At 34.8% G+C, this 16,419-nt stretch overlaps 1 protein-coding gene across 1 annotated transcript; it reads right to left on the minus strand.

Annotated features, from left to right (window-relative positions):
- Nucleotides 1-11,764: 11,764 nt before the first annotated feature.
- Nucleotides 11,765-15,789, minus strand: si:dkey-175m17.6 (N-acetyllactosaminide beta-1,3-N-acetylglucosaminyltransferase 2). Its single transcript, XM_059357648.1, has 2 exons — nt 15,586-15,789; nt 11,765-13,460 (listed from the first exon to the last, which is right to left on the minus strand). The coding sequence occupies exon 2, from the start codon at nt 13,455-13,457 to the stop codon at nt 12,105-12,107; it is 1,353 nt and encodes a 450-aa protein (XP_059213631.1). The 5' UTR covers nt 13,458-13,460; nt 15,586-15,789; the 3' UTR covers nt 11,765-12,104.
- Nucleotides 15,790-16,419: the final 630 nt, after the last annotated feature.

Raw genomic sequence — 16,419 nt, forward strand, 5'->3', positions numbered from 1 at the left:
GTGAACTCCTGGCAAAAAAAATGTATTTCTCCCCCTCAAAAAACTCATATATTCTCTTTTTGTGTCAGAAATCCTGACACCATCCCTGACACGATCTCCCCGAGCAGCAAAGCGCTGTGTTTGCCAGTCCAGGTTTCATCATCCGTCCTTGTTTTTTTTTTTTTTTTTGGAGATATGGAATATGTTGAAAAGAAGACTGTGGGTTTAAATCCTGCCTTCTGTGTTGTTGTTGCCCTACTTCTCAGTCCTCCATATCAAGCTTTTCTCTATACTGGAAACATGAATAAAACACTGGCAGGTGAAAGGTATGAAGTAAAAATAAAAGAAAGCTGAATTTGTGACATCATAATCATGAGCACCATGATATATTTTAATTGAAATCTGTCTTTCTACATGAAACAGGTGCTATTTTACTTTACTTAACCCTCTGGAGTCCACAAAAAGCACCGGAGCACAACTCCTTTATGACGTCACGACATAAAAACGACAGCTTCCCTCTAAAGTTTTGGCTTTTCCAGAAGTTTCCATGTCCAATTTAGTGCGTCAACTCTTTTTCAGCAAAGGTAAAAATCAACACAACCAACTTTTTTTTCAAATTTTGCAGCGTGCGTTACAACATTTTTAATGCAATCTTCTGTGTTTACCATTTGTTCTGTGTATTTTTATGTGGGTTTTTTTTTGTGTTTTTTATGCGTGTTTTTTGTATTTTTTTGTGTTTTTTGTGTATTGTTATTTTTTGTGGGTTTTTTCATATTTTTTGTGTGTTTTTTGTGTGTTTTTTCATGTGTGTGTCCTCTGTGTTTTTTTGTGGGGTTTTTTGTATTTTTTTGGTATGTTTTTTCTTATTTTGTGTGTGTTTTTTTGGTGTGTTTTTTGTGTCTTTTTAATGCATGTTTTTTGTGTGTTTTTTGTAAATTTGTGTTTCTTTTTGGTATATATTTTTCATTTTTTGTGTTTTTTTTTGTGTTTATGTTATTTTGGTGTGTTTTTTTATATTTTTTATGCATGTGTTCTGTGTGTTTTTTGTGTTTTATGTTATTTTTTTGTGTTTTTCGTGTGTTTTTTTTATATTTTTGTGTTTTTTATGTGTTTGTTCTGTGTGTTTTTATGTGTGTTTTTTCTATGTGTGTTTTTTTGTAATTTTGTATGTGTTTTTTGTGTTTTTTTGTGTTTCAAAATAATGATGGATCATTATCAAATGACTGAAAATAATAATCAGGTGAGGTTCTGCTGAAAAAGATGATACCAGCATGGCATGGTAATAATTATTTAAGTTCCATAAACAGGCAGAATGAAAAGTCAAAAACCAACAAAATAGCTCCAAACTCCAAATGGTTAACTCTGTTTTATGCTCATGCATCCATTAGATACATAATGACATAATGCCATCTTTGCATTATCATCACATCTTGCATAACAGCATCAATATGGTTTTGTTGCTCTCTTTGATCCGCGCTAAAACCAGCATGTGTCACAGAAAAAATATAATTATCTCAGAAGTGCAAATTACCATTAACTGTATTAATTAGAAGCTGTGTATAATTATGATGTACAATGAGGCTTTTTTTCCACATGCATTAGTCAATTTATTTAGTCTTTTGTTAAACTAGGATGACAACTAGTGGCAAAGTGCTGAGATAGCAGGAAAGTTGCCAGGTTTGTTGGTAAATGTTTGTTGAAGGAAATGTTGCCCTCTAGTGGCAACTTGTTCAAATGACAGAAGAGGATCAGAGGAAAATAAGTTCAGAGGAAGTAAGAGGTTTGGAGAGTCTCATGCTGAGAGATTTAACCCTCCTGAGTCTCCAGAAGACCTCTTTATCACATCCAGACTAGAAAACAAAGCAGCGTGGAGCCCGACTGTAAATTTACCTCTAAAGTTCTGGCTGTAAACTCCATGAGGCCAGTTTCAGTTTGATGATGATATACCAAGTAAAACTGGAGACAAGCTCAAATAGATTTAGTATCAAATGATAGAACTGGATGGAACCCTCTTATATGGTAGATTTGACACCTTTGGTCACATTTGAAGCATTTAAAATTCTTTATTGAGCATGATAGTGTTTGAAAGTTAAAAGAAAGATTCAAAATCACATTTTATGTTGGACTAAAGGACTAAAAAAGACACAAAATGACTAAAAAAAGATACAAAATGACTAAAAAAGAGACACAAGATGATTAAAAAAGACACAAAATTACTAAAAGAGACACAAAATGACCAAAAAAGAGACAATATGACTAAAAAAAAGAGACAAAATGACCAAATATGGCACAAAATGACTTAAAAAAGAGACAAGATGACCAAAACAGACACAAAATGACAAAAAAAGGCAACAAAAAGACACAAAATGACTAAAGAGACACAAAATGACCAAAAAAGACACAAAATAACTGAAAAAGGCAACAAAAAGACACAAAATGACTACAAAAGAGACACAAAATGACCAAAAAAGACACAAAATGATCAAAAAAGACACAAAATGACTAAAAAAGGCAAAAAAAGGACACAAAATGACTAAACAAAGAGACAAAATGACCAAAAAAGACACAAAATGACCAAAAACAGTAAAAAAAAACACACAAAATTACTAAAAAAGAAACAAAATGCGAAGACAGAATGACCAAAAAAACACAGAAGACACAAAATGACTTACAAAGACACGAAAAGACATGAAAAGGATTAAAAAATGAACAAAATATCCCTATCAGACTCCATAGAGTTAACAACAGTGAAGAAGAAGAAATCTCCACTAAACTGACACATTTTACTGTTTCCAAGCCTTAAATCTCCCGTTTACTTGTTTCTACGAGCACAAAAACACGATGAATAACCTTTTATTATCTTCCATCTCTGACATTTAAAACAATTTTGAAAGTGTGTCCTTTTCTCAACCTCTAATATGGAACCTTAGTGTAAAATAACACACACACACACACACACACACACACACACTGGTGATGGCAGGTGCATCTCAATAAATAGGAATATCATAGAAAAGTGTATTTATGTCAGTAATTCAATTCAAAAAATGGAAATAACACATAATATAGATCCATTACACACAGAAAGAAACATTTCATGTCTTAATTTATTTAATTTCTTCTAAGTATAATGATTATGGCTTACATTTAATGAAGACCTAAAATTCAGCGTCTCAAAAAAATTAGAATATTACAAAAGACCAACTTTAAAAAGTACGTTTTGTATGGAAATGTTGGCCTCTGAAAAGTATGTCATCTATATGACTCAATACTTGACTTGAACTACTGCAAATGGACTTTTCCATCATATTCTCATGTATTGAGATAATCCTGTAGATTATCTTCAGTGGTAATCTTATCAAACAAAATGTTTCTGAAGACAATTGGTTCATTTGAAACCAACAGGTCAAATCTTCACTTCTTCAACTGATGGATGGTTGATTAATAATATTTTAAACAGCAAAATTAATAAAAAAAAACCACTTGATGTCAAGTGTCCTGTGTAACAGCTCCACCTAGTGGAGAGCTGTGGTAATGACAGGGAAGTTCTTTTTTTAATTAATTCATTTATTTTATTCGTTATTTTTCATTCACAATAACAATTTACAATATACACATTATTCTTGTCAGTTTGTTTTCAGAGCCTTCTTGCTCGTGAGTCCCTTAATAGAAGTGCAGTATTGCTCCAGTTCCTGTAGAAAGGTTTTTGTTGTTGACATTGACAGGAAAGTTCCTGAATAGACAGGAATGATCCAGTGACAAAGAATTGTGTGTCTTTTTTTGTTCATTTTGTGTCTTTTTAAAATAATTTTGTGCCTTTTGGTAATTTTGTGTCTTTTTTAAAAGTAATTTTGTGTCTTTTTTGTTAATTTTGTGTCTTTTTTTGTAATTGTGTGTCTTCTTTTGGTCATTTTGTGTCTTTTTAAAATAATTTTGTGCCTTTTTTTGTAATTTTGTGTCTTTTTTAAAAGTAATTTTGTGTCTTTTTTTTGGTCATTTTGTCTCTTTTGAAGTAACTTAGGTTTTTTTTGGTCATTTTGTGTCTTTTTTTTGGTAATTTTGTGTCAGTGAACAAAGCTGAGTTTGGAGTCAGAACATTTCTTCTTATGTATGTGAAACTTTCCTAAAATCACAAATAGCTTTACAAAAAAAGTCCTTTTCTCTCTGATTTTCTTCAAAACAAATAATAATGTCTTTTTACTTAAAGTGGATTGCTTGTCCGGTTTTCCTGTTGACAACATTTTCCTCATCTCTCCAATATTCGAGCATATACACAGTGATAAAACAGATGGCAAATTGTTTCCTCCTCTAAACCACAGAACACACAAGAATACTCAATATCAAGCTGAAATCTCTCTAAGGCAGGGGTCACAAACTCAAACTACCTGGGGGCCACTGGAGGCAGTATCAAAATGACCAAAAAAAAGACACAAAATGATAAAAAAAATACACAAAATTACTAAAAAAAGACACAAAATGACCAAAAAGACACAAAATGACCCAAAAAAGACACAAAATTACTAAAAAAAAGACACAAAATGACCAAAAAAGACACAAAATGACCCAAAAAAGACACAAAATTACTAAAAAAAAAAAGACACAAAATGACCAAAAAAGACCCAAATTAACCCAAAAAAGACACAAAATTACTAAAAAAAGACACAAAATGACCAAAAAGACACAAAATGACCCAAAAAAGACACAAAATTACTTAAAAAAAAGACACAAAATGACCAAAAAAGACACAAATTTACCCAAAAAAGACACAAAATTACTAAAAAAAAAAAGAAGACACAAAATGACCAAAAAAGACACAAAATGATCAAAAAAGACACAAAATGACCCAAAAAAGACACAAAATGATCAAAAAAAGCCACTCTTTTAAAAAAAAAAAAAAAAGACACAAAATTATTAAAAAGAAACAAAATTATTTAAAAAAGACACGAAATGACCAAAAAAGACACAAAATGACCAAAAAAGACACAAAATGACCAAAAAAGACACACAATGCCCTACGGGCAATTTAGAGTCACCAATTAAACCTAAGTGCATGTTTTTGGACTGTTGGAGGAAGCCGGAGAACCCGGAGAGAACCCACGCTGACACGGGGAGAACATACAGACTACACACAGAAGAGCTGCAGGCGGGAGGCGAACCGGCGACCCTCTAGCTGTGAGGCGAGAGCGCTAATCACTTTCGTTAACTATAATAACTTTGCTGCAGACGGCTGCTGGAGGAGCTCCTGGAGGTTTCTCTGCACTAGATGCTGCTGGTAGAGCAGAGGTTGACCTCTGACCTCAGACTGCTACAGCCAGTAGAAGCCATGAATGGACTGAATCCATGAGAGCATCAACATCATCATCTTCAGTGAGTTCACAGTGGAGTCCTCTTGGTGAAGTGTCTCTTGTCTTCTGTGTGTCTTTGTGTCTCAGCTTTTATCCTCTGGAGGAGGATGGAGCTGGAGGAGCTGGAGGAGCTCCAAAGTCTCCAGGAACGTCCCTGTAATTACCACAGCTCTCCACTAGGTGGAGGTGTTACACAGCACACTTAACATCAAGTGGATTTTTTTCCCCCAGATGGATTCATTTTGCTGTTTAAAATATTATTAATCAACCATCCATCAGTTGAAGAAGTGAAGATTTGACCTGTTGGTTTCAAATGAACCAGTTGAGAGTTTCTTCAGAAACATTTTTGTATGATAAAATTACCACTGAAGATAATCTATTTGTGTCATTTGCTCATCTACCTGCCATCACCAGTGTGTGTGTGTTCTTGTACTTCCTACATAGTGAGGACCAGGACACGTTTTTAACCAACAGAGTGAGGACATTTTTGCAAAGTGAGGACATTTCGGCCGGTCCTCACTTCTTTAAAGGCTTTTTTAGATTTCAGACTTTGTTTTAAGGGTTAAAGGTTACATGATAATTATAATTAACTGAAACTGTATTGTGTGGTTACAAAACGAACTAAAACGAATTAAAATTAGAGTGAAAATGTCCTTAATTTTCGTCTTTGTCAACTTTTGTCATACATAATGAAGATGGATGAGACAAAGGAAATAAAGGCAAAATTTACTGTGACCTCTTTTAATCTCCCACCCAACAAATACCCCATTACAAAACACTAAAACTAATAACAACTAAACTAAAACTAAAGCATTTAAAAAAATAAATACTAAACTAAAACTAGCAAACTCACTCTAAAACTAACTGGATTTGAAAACAAAAATTGACAAAGAAATTAAAACTAAAACTGATGAAAAATCCACAAGAGTGTGTGTGTGTGTGCGTGTGTGTGTTTGTCTTATTTTACAATCATTTTCCATATTAGAGTTTGAGAAAAGGACTTTCAAAATGGGTTTAAAATGTCAGAGATGGGAGATAATAAAAGGTTATTCATTGCTTTTCTGTGTGTAAACGGGAGATTTACATCAACAGATCATTCTTGTCTTTTCAGGAAATTTCCTGCATTTGCAGAAGTTCAGCACTAGATGTCACTAAAATATATGTTTACTGTAAGTGTCCTTTTACTCAAAATAGCAGTAGTCCTATACAAACCTCCAATGGTATCACACATTGCTAGATACTAGTTTTTTATTTGTCCAGGTCCAAAAATGCATAGCCAGTGAAGAAAATGTATTATAATATTGGCAGTGCTGCACTGCAAAAAAGCCGACTCATATTTTTTGGCCTAAAACAGTGATTTAAGTTGGTAAAACTTGGAAATATAAATGATTGACATTTAGGGCAATAATGTAAGTTAACACAACAAAGGAAGCCAGTTGTCTGCTCAAAAACAAGTTGGTGAGTTGTTGTTACTTATATCTTTAAGTTGGGGTTCACAACAAGGGACAATAGTTCTGCTAACTCTTATTTCTTTGTTGGGAAATTTGGTCATTAGCGAAAGCTAGCGGCTAACTGATGCTAGCGGCTAACTGACGCTAGCGGCTAACTGATGCTAGCGGCACTGCTTGTTACAGCTACAAGAGTAGCCATTAGCGTATCAATGCTAACTCAAAATTGTGGTCACAACATTAGCTGACATTTCATAGCGGCGTGCCAGAGAAATTCAGAGTTGAGCAAACTCAAAAACAAAACTTAAAATATTTAGTTTAATTGTCCAACTTAAAATGTTATCAAAGTTTGTTGCCTTGAAATTTTGAGTTCACCCAACTTTTCTTTTTTTGCAGTGTGCTTCTAGAAGGAATAGTATTTAAACTAAGCAACTTTAACATGAACTTTGTAGCTGCATTAAATGAAATTAATTGAATCAAAATGTACTTACTTTGCCTCCATATTTCATTTCATATATTTCATAGTGTTGAGTCTTCCCTCATGGTTCTTAGACAGAGTCTCTTCCTCTGCAGCTACATTAGTCTGAGCCGCTGTCTGCATATTAGCACCAAAATCAATGATAGAGACCAAGGCTCTATTATAATAAAGTTAAGAGGGTGAGTCAAACTAGACAAACTGTATTCTGATGTGTCTTGCCAGTCCATTTTTTAAATTTATTTTTATTTTTTTAAATATACACTTCAGGCCAAAAGTTTGGAAGCAACTTAAATGTTGTGTTCACAATGTCTTTCTTAAAAACCAGTGTGTATTCTTTGTATTTCTGGATGTGTTTACTACATGATCAGACTTTACCTTTATTGAATTGAACCATTTTCCTCCATTGACCTTTAGGTAAACATTGATGTTATCAGATTATTGGTGAATAAATGTTACCAAAAGAAAAGAAGGGCTTAGTTTTAGGGTTGAGGAGATTTGGAAGAGTCACAACTTCAGTGCAAAAGTTTAAAAAACAAAAACAAATCACAGTTTGCATTATTCACTTTGGCTCTTTGGCTTTTGAGAGTTTGGATCCAAAAATCCCAATAAATCTCAACTGTGTTCATATCTCTGACAAACCACCACAGAAATGGATCAAACTGAAGCAGCTGAGTAAAGAAACAAGAGTTCAGATTTATACATTAAGGAAAGAAGGAAACACAAAGTCTTAGCAATAAAAACCCAAAGACCTGATAATTAGAGTCAAAATGTGTTCTAATAAGTGACTCTTTATATAATAATCATGTTTATTTTGTTTTAAAGTATAGCAATGAAACTATGATTTTTTTTGTACAAATTTGATCTTGCTTCCAAACTTTTGGCTTGTAGTGTAGATTTATTATTTTTCAACAAGTAGGACAAAAACACAAAACAAACAAGGAAACAAACAAATATTTGGCTCATTACATATTCAAATCCAAATCCATACATACAGGCTGAAGAATCAGGGGGCACATCCTATACATCCAAGGTTTATTATAGTTAACGAAATAACGAAAACTAGAATTGAAAAACAACAGCCAAAGAAATCTTTTTTTTCAGTGCACCATCTGACCTGTTTTCTTTTTTTGTTGGTGTTTTTCTGCAGCAGCTTTTATTCTCCTGAGGAGACGCATCTCCTGGGGTTTTATTTCCCAACTCTTCCCCTTCAGCTTCCAGCAGGGTGAATGGAGAAAGTTCTAGTACTTTCCTTTCTTTTATTACACACTGAAAAAAAAAAGATTTTTGGCCCTGTAATTATTATTTCCATCATCTATATAAATTCTACAAATAAATACGAATTCAGTGCTTTTACATTAAAAGGGCAGTTTTTCATGTCGTGTATTACTTAGTGATTGTTTGTTATTATGTGTCCTCAGTTTTCTATGTAAATTGAATCATTTGTTCCAAGTAATATTCACTAAACAAGTTCATTGGCTTCATTAGTTGATATTTCCAAGTAAAATGTACACACAAAAAAAAGCCAACTTGTATTTTTTTGGCCTAAAACAGTGAAATAAGTTGGTAAAACTTGGAAATATAAATTATTGGCATTTAGGGCAATAATGTAAGTTAGCACAACAAAGGAAGCCAGTTGTCTGCTCAAAAACAAGTTGGTGAGTTGTTGTTACTTATATCTTTAAGTTGGGGTTCACAACAAGGGACAATAGTTCTGCTAACTCTTATTTCTTTGTTGTGAAATGCGGGAAAGCGGTGAAATTCGGTCATTAGCGGAAGCTAGCGGCTAACTGACGCTAGTGGCTAACTGATGCTAGCGGCTAACTGACGCTAGCGGCGCTGCTTGTTACAGCTACAAGAGTAGCTATTAGCGTATCAATGCTAACTCAAAATTGTGGTCTCAACATTAGCTGACATTTCATAGCGGCGTTACAATCGTGCCAATTCAGCACATTGCAGAAGTTAGCAGAAGTAAGGATTAAAAGTTATTACAATGTAAAATTATAAGTTAAAAAATCTGAATTCAGAGTTGAGCAAACTCAAAAACAAAACTTTAAATATTTAGTTTAATTGTCCAACTTAAAACTTTATCGAAGTTTGTTGCCTTGAAATTTTGAGTTCACCCAACTTTTATTTTTCATAAAAAAATAAGTGGTTCTATTAAATAAATATTACTTAGAAACAGCCTGAGTAAAGATTACAAACTCTTTCTGTGTGGAAAAACTTCGCTTTTTTTAATTAAATGTCACTCCAATTTTTTTCAGTGCACATTCCTCTCACCAAAACAGCTTTGAAATGAATTTACATCCTTTTTTGTTAATAAAATATAAATATATGGTAAATATTGTTTTTTTTATTTGAATTTACCTTTTCATACTTTGTATCTTTGTATCCAGGATGGCACCGCCCTCTGTGTTTGTGCAAATAACCAACTTACATTGCAGTCATGGAAAATCACATCCGTTTTTTTTTAGTTTCTTTTTTATTTTGTACAATTTAAAATGACAAATGTAACAAACATTAAATAAATTACAGTGCAAGGAGAGACAGAAAACCCACATGGGTTTATTTGAAGCCTCTACCTAAATAATTTTCAATTTCACAATAATATAAGCAGTGTTTTATTTCCTGTTGCAACAAAAAATATAATACAGATTTACAACATAAACAAAGTTGTTTTTAGTAACGGACATTTATTTACCTTTGAACACATTGAACATTGTACATTTTTGTTGGAATCCTACTGATAATCCAACCATTTCTTTCTAATTCAAAGACAAAATCCTTCAATAAATAGTCAAGTGAACATCATTACGAGTCATATTCAACTTTTTCCAAAACAAATAAGAACAAAATCAATAATTGTGGTGTTTTGTCTTCAGTAAAAATGAGTATATGTTATATTCAAGGCCTCTTATTGAATCAAAAACATTTTCTGCAGCACAAAAAGTGAGACAACTATTTTTTTTAATTTTTTTTTTACAAATTCACATAATTCTTCTATGTATTATGTCTTCCCTGGTTAAATGTTAATCACTGTCAAAGTGAGGCATTGCTGCAAATGATGACTGAAGTAAACAAAACAGGATTAGATATTAAATCTAATGCTGCCCCCGCGACCCGGCCCTGGATAAGCGTAAGAAAATGGATGGATGGATGTTAATGGTGATTTAACCCTATGGAGTCACCAAAAGCGCCAAAGTATTACTTCTTCATGACATCAAGACATAAAAACAAAGCAGCGTGGAGCCCTACTGTAAATTTACCTCTAAAGTTCTGGCTGTAAACTCCATGAGGCCAGTTTCAGTTTGATGATGATATACCAAGTAAAACTGGAGACAAGCTCAAATAGATTTAGTATCAAATGATAGAACTGGATGGAACCCTCTTATATGTTAGATTTGACACCTTTGTTCACATTTGACACATTTAAAATTCTTCATTGAGCATGATAGTGTTTTGGAAGTTAAAATCACATTTTATGTTGAACTTAAGGATTAAAAAAAGACACAAAATGACCAAAAAAAGACACAAAATGACAAAAAAGACACAAAATTACTAAAAAAAAAGACACTAAAAGAAGACACAAAATGACACAAAAAAGACACAAGAAGACCAAAAAAAGACATAAAATAACTAAAAAAGACACAACAACAGAATACAAAATGACCAAAAAAGACACAACAACAGACACAAAATGACCAAAAAAGACACACAAAAAAACATGAAAAGGATTCAAAAATGGACAAAATAGCCCAAGACTCCATAGAGTTAAGTCTACTGATCAAATAGTTTACTGAAGCTTGTTTCATGTTTTATAACTTTGAATCACAGTGTGGCAACCTTTGTTCACATTTCCAACATTTAAAATTCTTACTTGAGCATGATAGTGTTTTGGAAGTTAAAAAAATGTTGATTGTTGTTGAAATTATGTTGTTTTTTTCCCAGTTCAAACTGTTGATCCAGTAATTCAAAATGAAAAATAATTAGCAGGTCATATAGGTGAGCTTGTGCAGAAAAAAAAAGACCTAAATGCCATTTAAACATGTTTTAAGTGGTGTATACAGGCAGGATTAAAAGGATTTAAAAAATGGGCAATATAGCCCAAAAAGACTCCATAGAGTTAAAGAAAATATGAGTAAAACAAAAGAAAAATAAAGATATCTAATCATGCAACATTATGAAACAATATGTATGGTATTACATTTCCGGTTATAGGTAGTAAAATATAACTTTTAGGTTAAAAGGGTACAAATACATACCTGTGTTGATTTAAAAAGTAGCATGTTGTGTAATTTCCCTATATTAAAAGTACCTTTTGGAAGTAAAAAAAAAAGATTAAAAATCACATTTTATGTTGTTTTTTTCCTGGTTCAAACTGTTGATCCAGTAAGTCAGGATGAAAAAATAATTATCAGGTCATATAGGTGAGGTTGTGCAGAAAAAAAGAAATACAGGGGTACAAATACATACCTGTGTTGATTTAAAAAAGTATCATGTTGTGTAATTTCCCTATATTAAAAGTACCTTTTGGAAGTAAAAAAAAAGATTCAAAATCACATGTTGTTTTTCAAAAGAAAAATGAAGATATCTATTACGAAACAATATGTATGGTGTTACATTTCCGCTTATAAGCAGTAAAATATAACCTTTAGGCTAAAAGGGTACAAATACATACCTGTGTTGATTAGAAAGTATCATGTTGTGTAATTTCCCTATATTAAAAGTACCTTTTGAGGTAGATCAGTGTCCTCAGTGTTTGGAAACGTTCGTTTTAGAGGAAATGTCCGTGTTCATCGGGCGTGGCAGCATTCATCCTGTAGTCTATGAATCCTATTTGGCATGCAAATGAGCCCTTTAGCATTTACCTGGCAGGTACTGCAGCTTCTTCCATAGTGTCAGCATCTGTTTGGGACTCCGTCTGTGAACCAGCAGAACAGATTTGTAGGCGCAGGGTTTGCCCCGGTCCGTCTCCGGGAGATCAAAAGTTAAAAACCCCGGGTGATGACTCGGGGTTAAGCCCAGTCTGCGCATGCACATGCCCAGATACACGTCGTCTATGGGGAAAAGGCGAACCCTCTCGGAAACCTTTTTCAGCCGCAATGCAAGCGAGACAGAATACACCACCCCTCCTCCACCTGCATACGGAGGGTACACGCCTTTGTAGAAACGTGCAGGGATGAAGTATTTAGTGGACGGCTCTCGGTTCGGCATGGCGTTAGTGATTACGTCCCCCACAAACAAGTTGATGTCCGTTTTATTTGTATTTATTTCCCGCTGGTTGTGCTCCTCTAACTGCTTGTGCAGGTAATCCAGAAGAGCACCCGTTCGGACAAACACGTCATCGTCCCCTTTGAAAACAAACATGGCGGCCGGGCAGTACTCCTGAAGCCAATCCCAGAAGAGCAGATCCTTTAAGGTCAAGTTAAAGAACGTGTCTCGGAAATCCCACTGGAGGATGTCCCCGTATTTCTGGTTTTCCAGCTCCAGGAGGTTCCTGAGGTCCGGGTGAGGACCCGTGCTTGAGTCCTGGCGTCCGAGCAGGAACACCGTTCGCACTAATCCGCCTTTTTTTTTGGATTGCCCCTTCACCAAACCACTGCGTCCCCACGTTTCACGGATGGCCTGTCTGTTTTCAAAGTTCCCGACTTGAGATTTGATGGCCATGAGGAGCATTGGAGACTCAAAACCAGAATCAGAAGTGTTGCTCCTGCACATGTCAGGCTGGTTGACAAGGAGCTGATAGTCCCTGCAATGCATTGACCAAACAAAAGCTTTTATTTGATCTGGGAAGTTCTTGTACTCCTTCATAAGAGGAACCGAACACTTCTGAGACATGCAGTCCGAAATGCATTCTTTTTCGATTTCTGATAAAAGCTCATTTTTAGGTTTCCTCGTGAGCCCGGTTGTGTTTCCACGCAGTATCGGGTTGTGTTCGCGGTCCCAAGCGTGCTGCAACCGGTTCCACAGGGCACTGTCCACCAGACGGAGGTTCCAGAAAGGGCTGAGTGGGTGAGAGGCCATTTCAGAGGAGTTAGCAGAAACCCCAGAGGCGACATAGTGGACGGTTATTTTCGGAGGAGCGTATGAGATGGTGACAAATATGGTGACGGTGATGTAAACCACAAGGTGGCCCGTCATCATGCACGGCAGCAGGCACATGCAGATCAGTCGGCTGTTGCATTTGCAGATTTTGCAGAATTTGGCCATTTCCTGTATAGTGTAGAAATCACACACACATTACACAGAATGACACATTTATATTTTTATTTTGTTATGTATTTTTTTCTTATTATTCTTCTTTTTTTTGTAGATAGATAGATAGATAGATAGATAGATAGATAGATAGATAGATAGATAGATAGATAGATAATGGATGGATGGATGGATGGATGGATGGATGATGGATGGATGGGAGATGGATGGATGGATGGATGGATTGATAGATGGATTGATGGATGGACGGATGGATGGATGGATGGATGGATGGATGGATGGATGGATAATGGATGGATGGGTGGGTGGATGGATGGATGGATGGGTGGGTGGGTGGATGGATGGATGGATGGATGGATGGAAAATGGATGAATGGATGGATGGAAAATGGATGGATGGATAGATGGATTGTTGGATGGACGGATGGATAGATGGATGGATAATGGATGGATGGATTGATGGATGGATGGATGGGAAATGGATGGATGGATTAATGGATGGGTGGATGGAAAATGGATGGATGGATGGATGGATGGATAGAAAATGGATGGATGGATGGAAAATGGATGGATGGATAATGGATGGATGGATGGATGGATTGATAGATCGATTGATGGATGGACGGATGGATGGATGGATGGATGGATAATGGATGGATGGGTGGGTGGATGGATGGATGGATGGAAAATGGATGAATGGATGGATGGAAAATGGATGGATGGATAGATGGATTGATGGATGGACGGATGGATGGATGGATGGATAATGGATGGATGGATTGATGGATGGATGGATGGGAAATGGATGGATGGATTAATGGATGGGTGGATGGATGGATGGAAAATGGATGGATGGATGGATAGAAAATGGATGGATGGATGGATGGATGGGTAGATGGATGGAAAATGGATAGATAGATAGATAGATAGATAGATAGATAGATAGATAGATAGATATACTTTATTTATCCCAAGCTGGGTAATTACAGTGTAGCAGCAGCATTACACACAGAGACAATAACAACACAATTAAATAAAAAGAAGAAGAACAACAACAACAGAAAGGATGAAGAAGGCAAAGGAGAAGAGGAAGGGGAGGGGAAGAATAAAAATTGAAAAAAGGAAAAAAGAAAAATCAAGCAGCTTCTTTCTTTTCTCTCTTTTGTGACTGCTTATTTATTTTATTAATAAATAACAGATTGCACATTTCTATTTTTTAAATTAACTTGAGTAATAAGCTATGCTTCCGCCTTTTCGGTACAAATGTCTATTATTGTTCATTTTATTTCTCTGTTAACTTATTGTTTACTTTGATCAATGTTTTTATCTGGTTTATTACTTCTGTTTTAATGACATGTATTGACCAAATAAACGGATACGAAACGAAACATCTTTCAATAAATAGTCAAGTGAATATCATTATGAGTTAGTCAGACTCAACTTTTTTTCCATAACAGATAAGAACAAAATCAATCATTGTTGTGTTTTGTCTTTAGTAACAATGAATGAAAAACTATTTGTAATATTCAATCCCTGGTATTGAATCAACAACATTTTCTGCAGCACAAATTACACATAGTGACACTTTTTTTTGACTCACAACCGAAAAAAACAGAGAAATGGCCCACCTGCCTGAACACAACAGTATGGCTGCACCTGAGAGATTTTTATAGCTAACAATGCATGCAACCCTCTGGAGTTTTGATCTCCGTGGTGATGGTCCAGTGAGGGTTATTATCTCTCCTTGTCTACACACTCAGAGCATCATCCTGTGCCTACCTGATAAAAGTCACACAGCCCCTGTAGACAAAATATGGAACATGTAATATGTAATCCCTTTTCTTTTTAGCTCTTAAACATAGAGTAAACCCTGACTGACACGTTATTTTGGAATTTATTTAATAAATAGAGTACTTAAAAAGGGCTTTTCAAGTCCTAAATCTATGTTTCCATTTCCTTTTTAGCACCACTTTGAATCAAAATAATAATTTTGACTGTTATAGATGGAAAATACCAACCCAAAAATCCTTTTTTTGCATCATAAATTTCTCTTTCTTATTACTGTTTGTCAAATCCTTATTAATGAAGGCAAAGGCTGGAATAAAAAGCTTTAAGATACTTACAAGTGACTGAACTGCCTTCGTTGATGAGGTCGACTGAGGTAAAAGACACAGTGACTTCTGGTGTCCACTTCTTCTTTTTTTGGTCTTTTCATCCGGCTTGGTTACAGTTTATAATAACATCATTTATGTCCATAACGATGAAGGATAAAGACAAGCATCCTTTAAATCCACAACGAGCGTCTTCTTTCCGCTGTATTATCGCTACTGAGCAACAGGTCCCAGGTGACTGCACGCACTGCGCATGCGCATCTTTGGCTCTGTGCGACCACAGTGCATGGGGAGGAAAATACTGACAGGCTTAATGTGAAACGGGAAAATGATTTTGCCATAGAACACTTTCATTTGCATGCAGGTGCTGCAGGTTTATGTCGACATATTTGCATGTTGTACCCAAATGACTTATGAAAGGTTTGCTTGACTGCAACGTCCTGATTATCATTAATAGTTCAACATTTTACTAGTTTGGCCAATACAAACACGAATGGGAAATGACTATGGGTCATATAATTACCTTAATTTATACATAGCCCTACATATGTGCCATAGGATAGTAGATTTAACCTGTAGGCTTAAGTAAAATCCTATAATATTATAAGGATAAACTCTAAAGTCTAAAGGATTTTGTATATAAATCACTATAAATTATTCAAAACTACATGTAAACCAATCCAATCCACTTTATTTATGCAGCAGATTTATAGCAAACACAAAAACACAATAAATAGATAACACAATAAAAGCACAATTAAAAAGATAAGTAGACAAAAAACACTAACATACAATATGATTAAATAGAAAAAATTTAAATGAAATAAAATGCACGTAAACACAATG

The sequence above is a fragment of the Centropristis striata genome, chromosome 19 (assembly GCF_030273125.1).
Source record: "Centropristis striata isolate RG_2023a ecotype Rhode Island chromosome 19, C.striata_1.0, whole genome shotgun sequence".
NCBI lineage: Eukaryota > Metazoa > Chordata > Actinopteri > Perciformes > Serranidae > Centropristis > Centropristis striata.

Coding starts and splice junctions, on each gene's coding strand:
- si:dkey-175m17.6 (XM_059357648.1), bottom strand. CDS start 13,457: ATGGCCAAATTCTGCAAAATCTGCAAATGCAACAGCCGACTGATCTGC.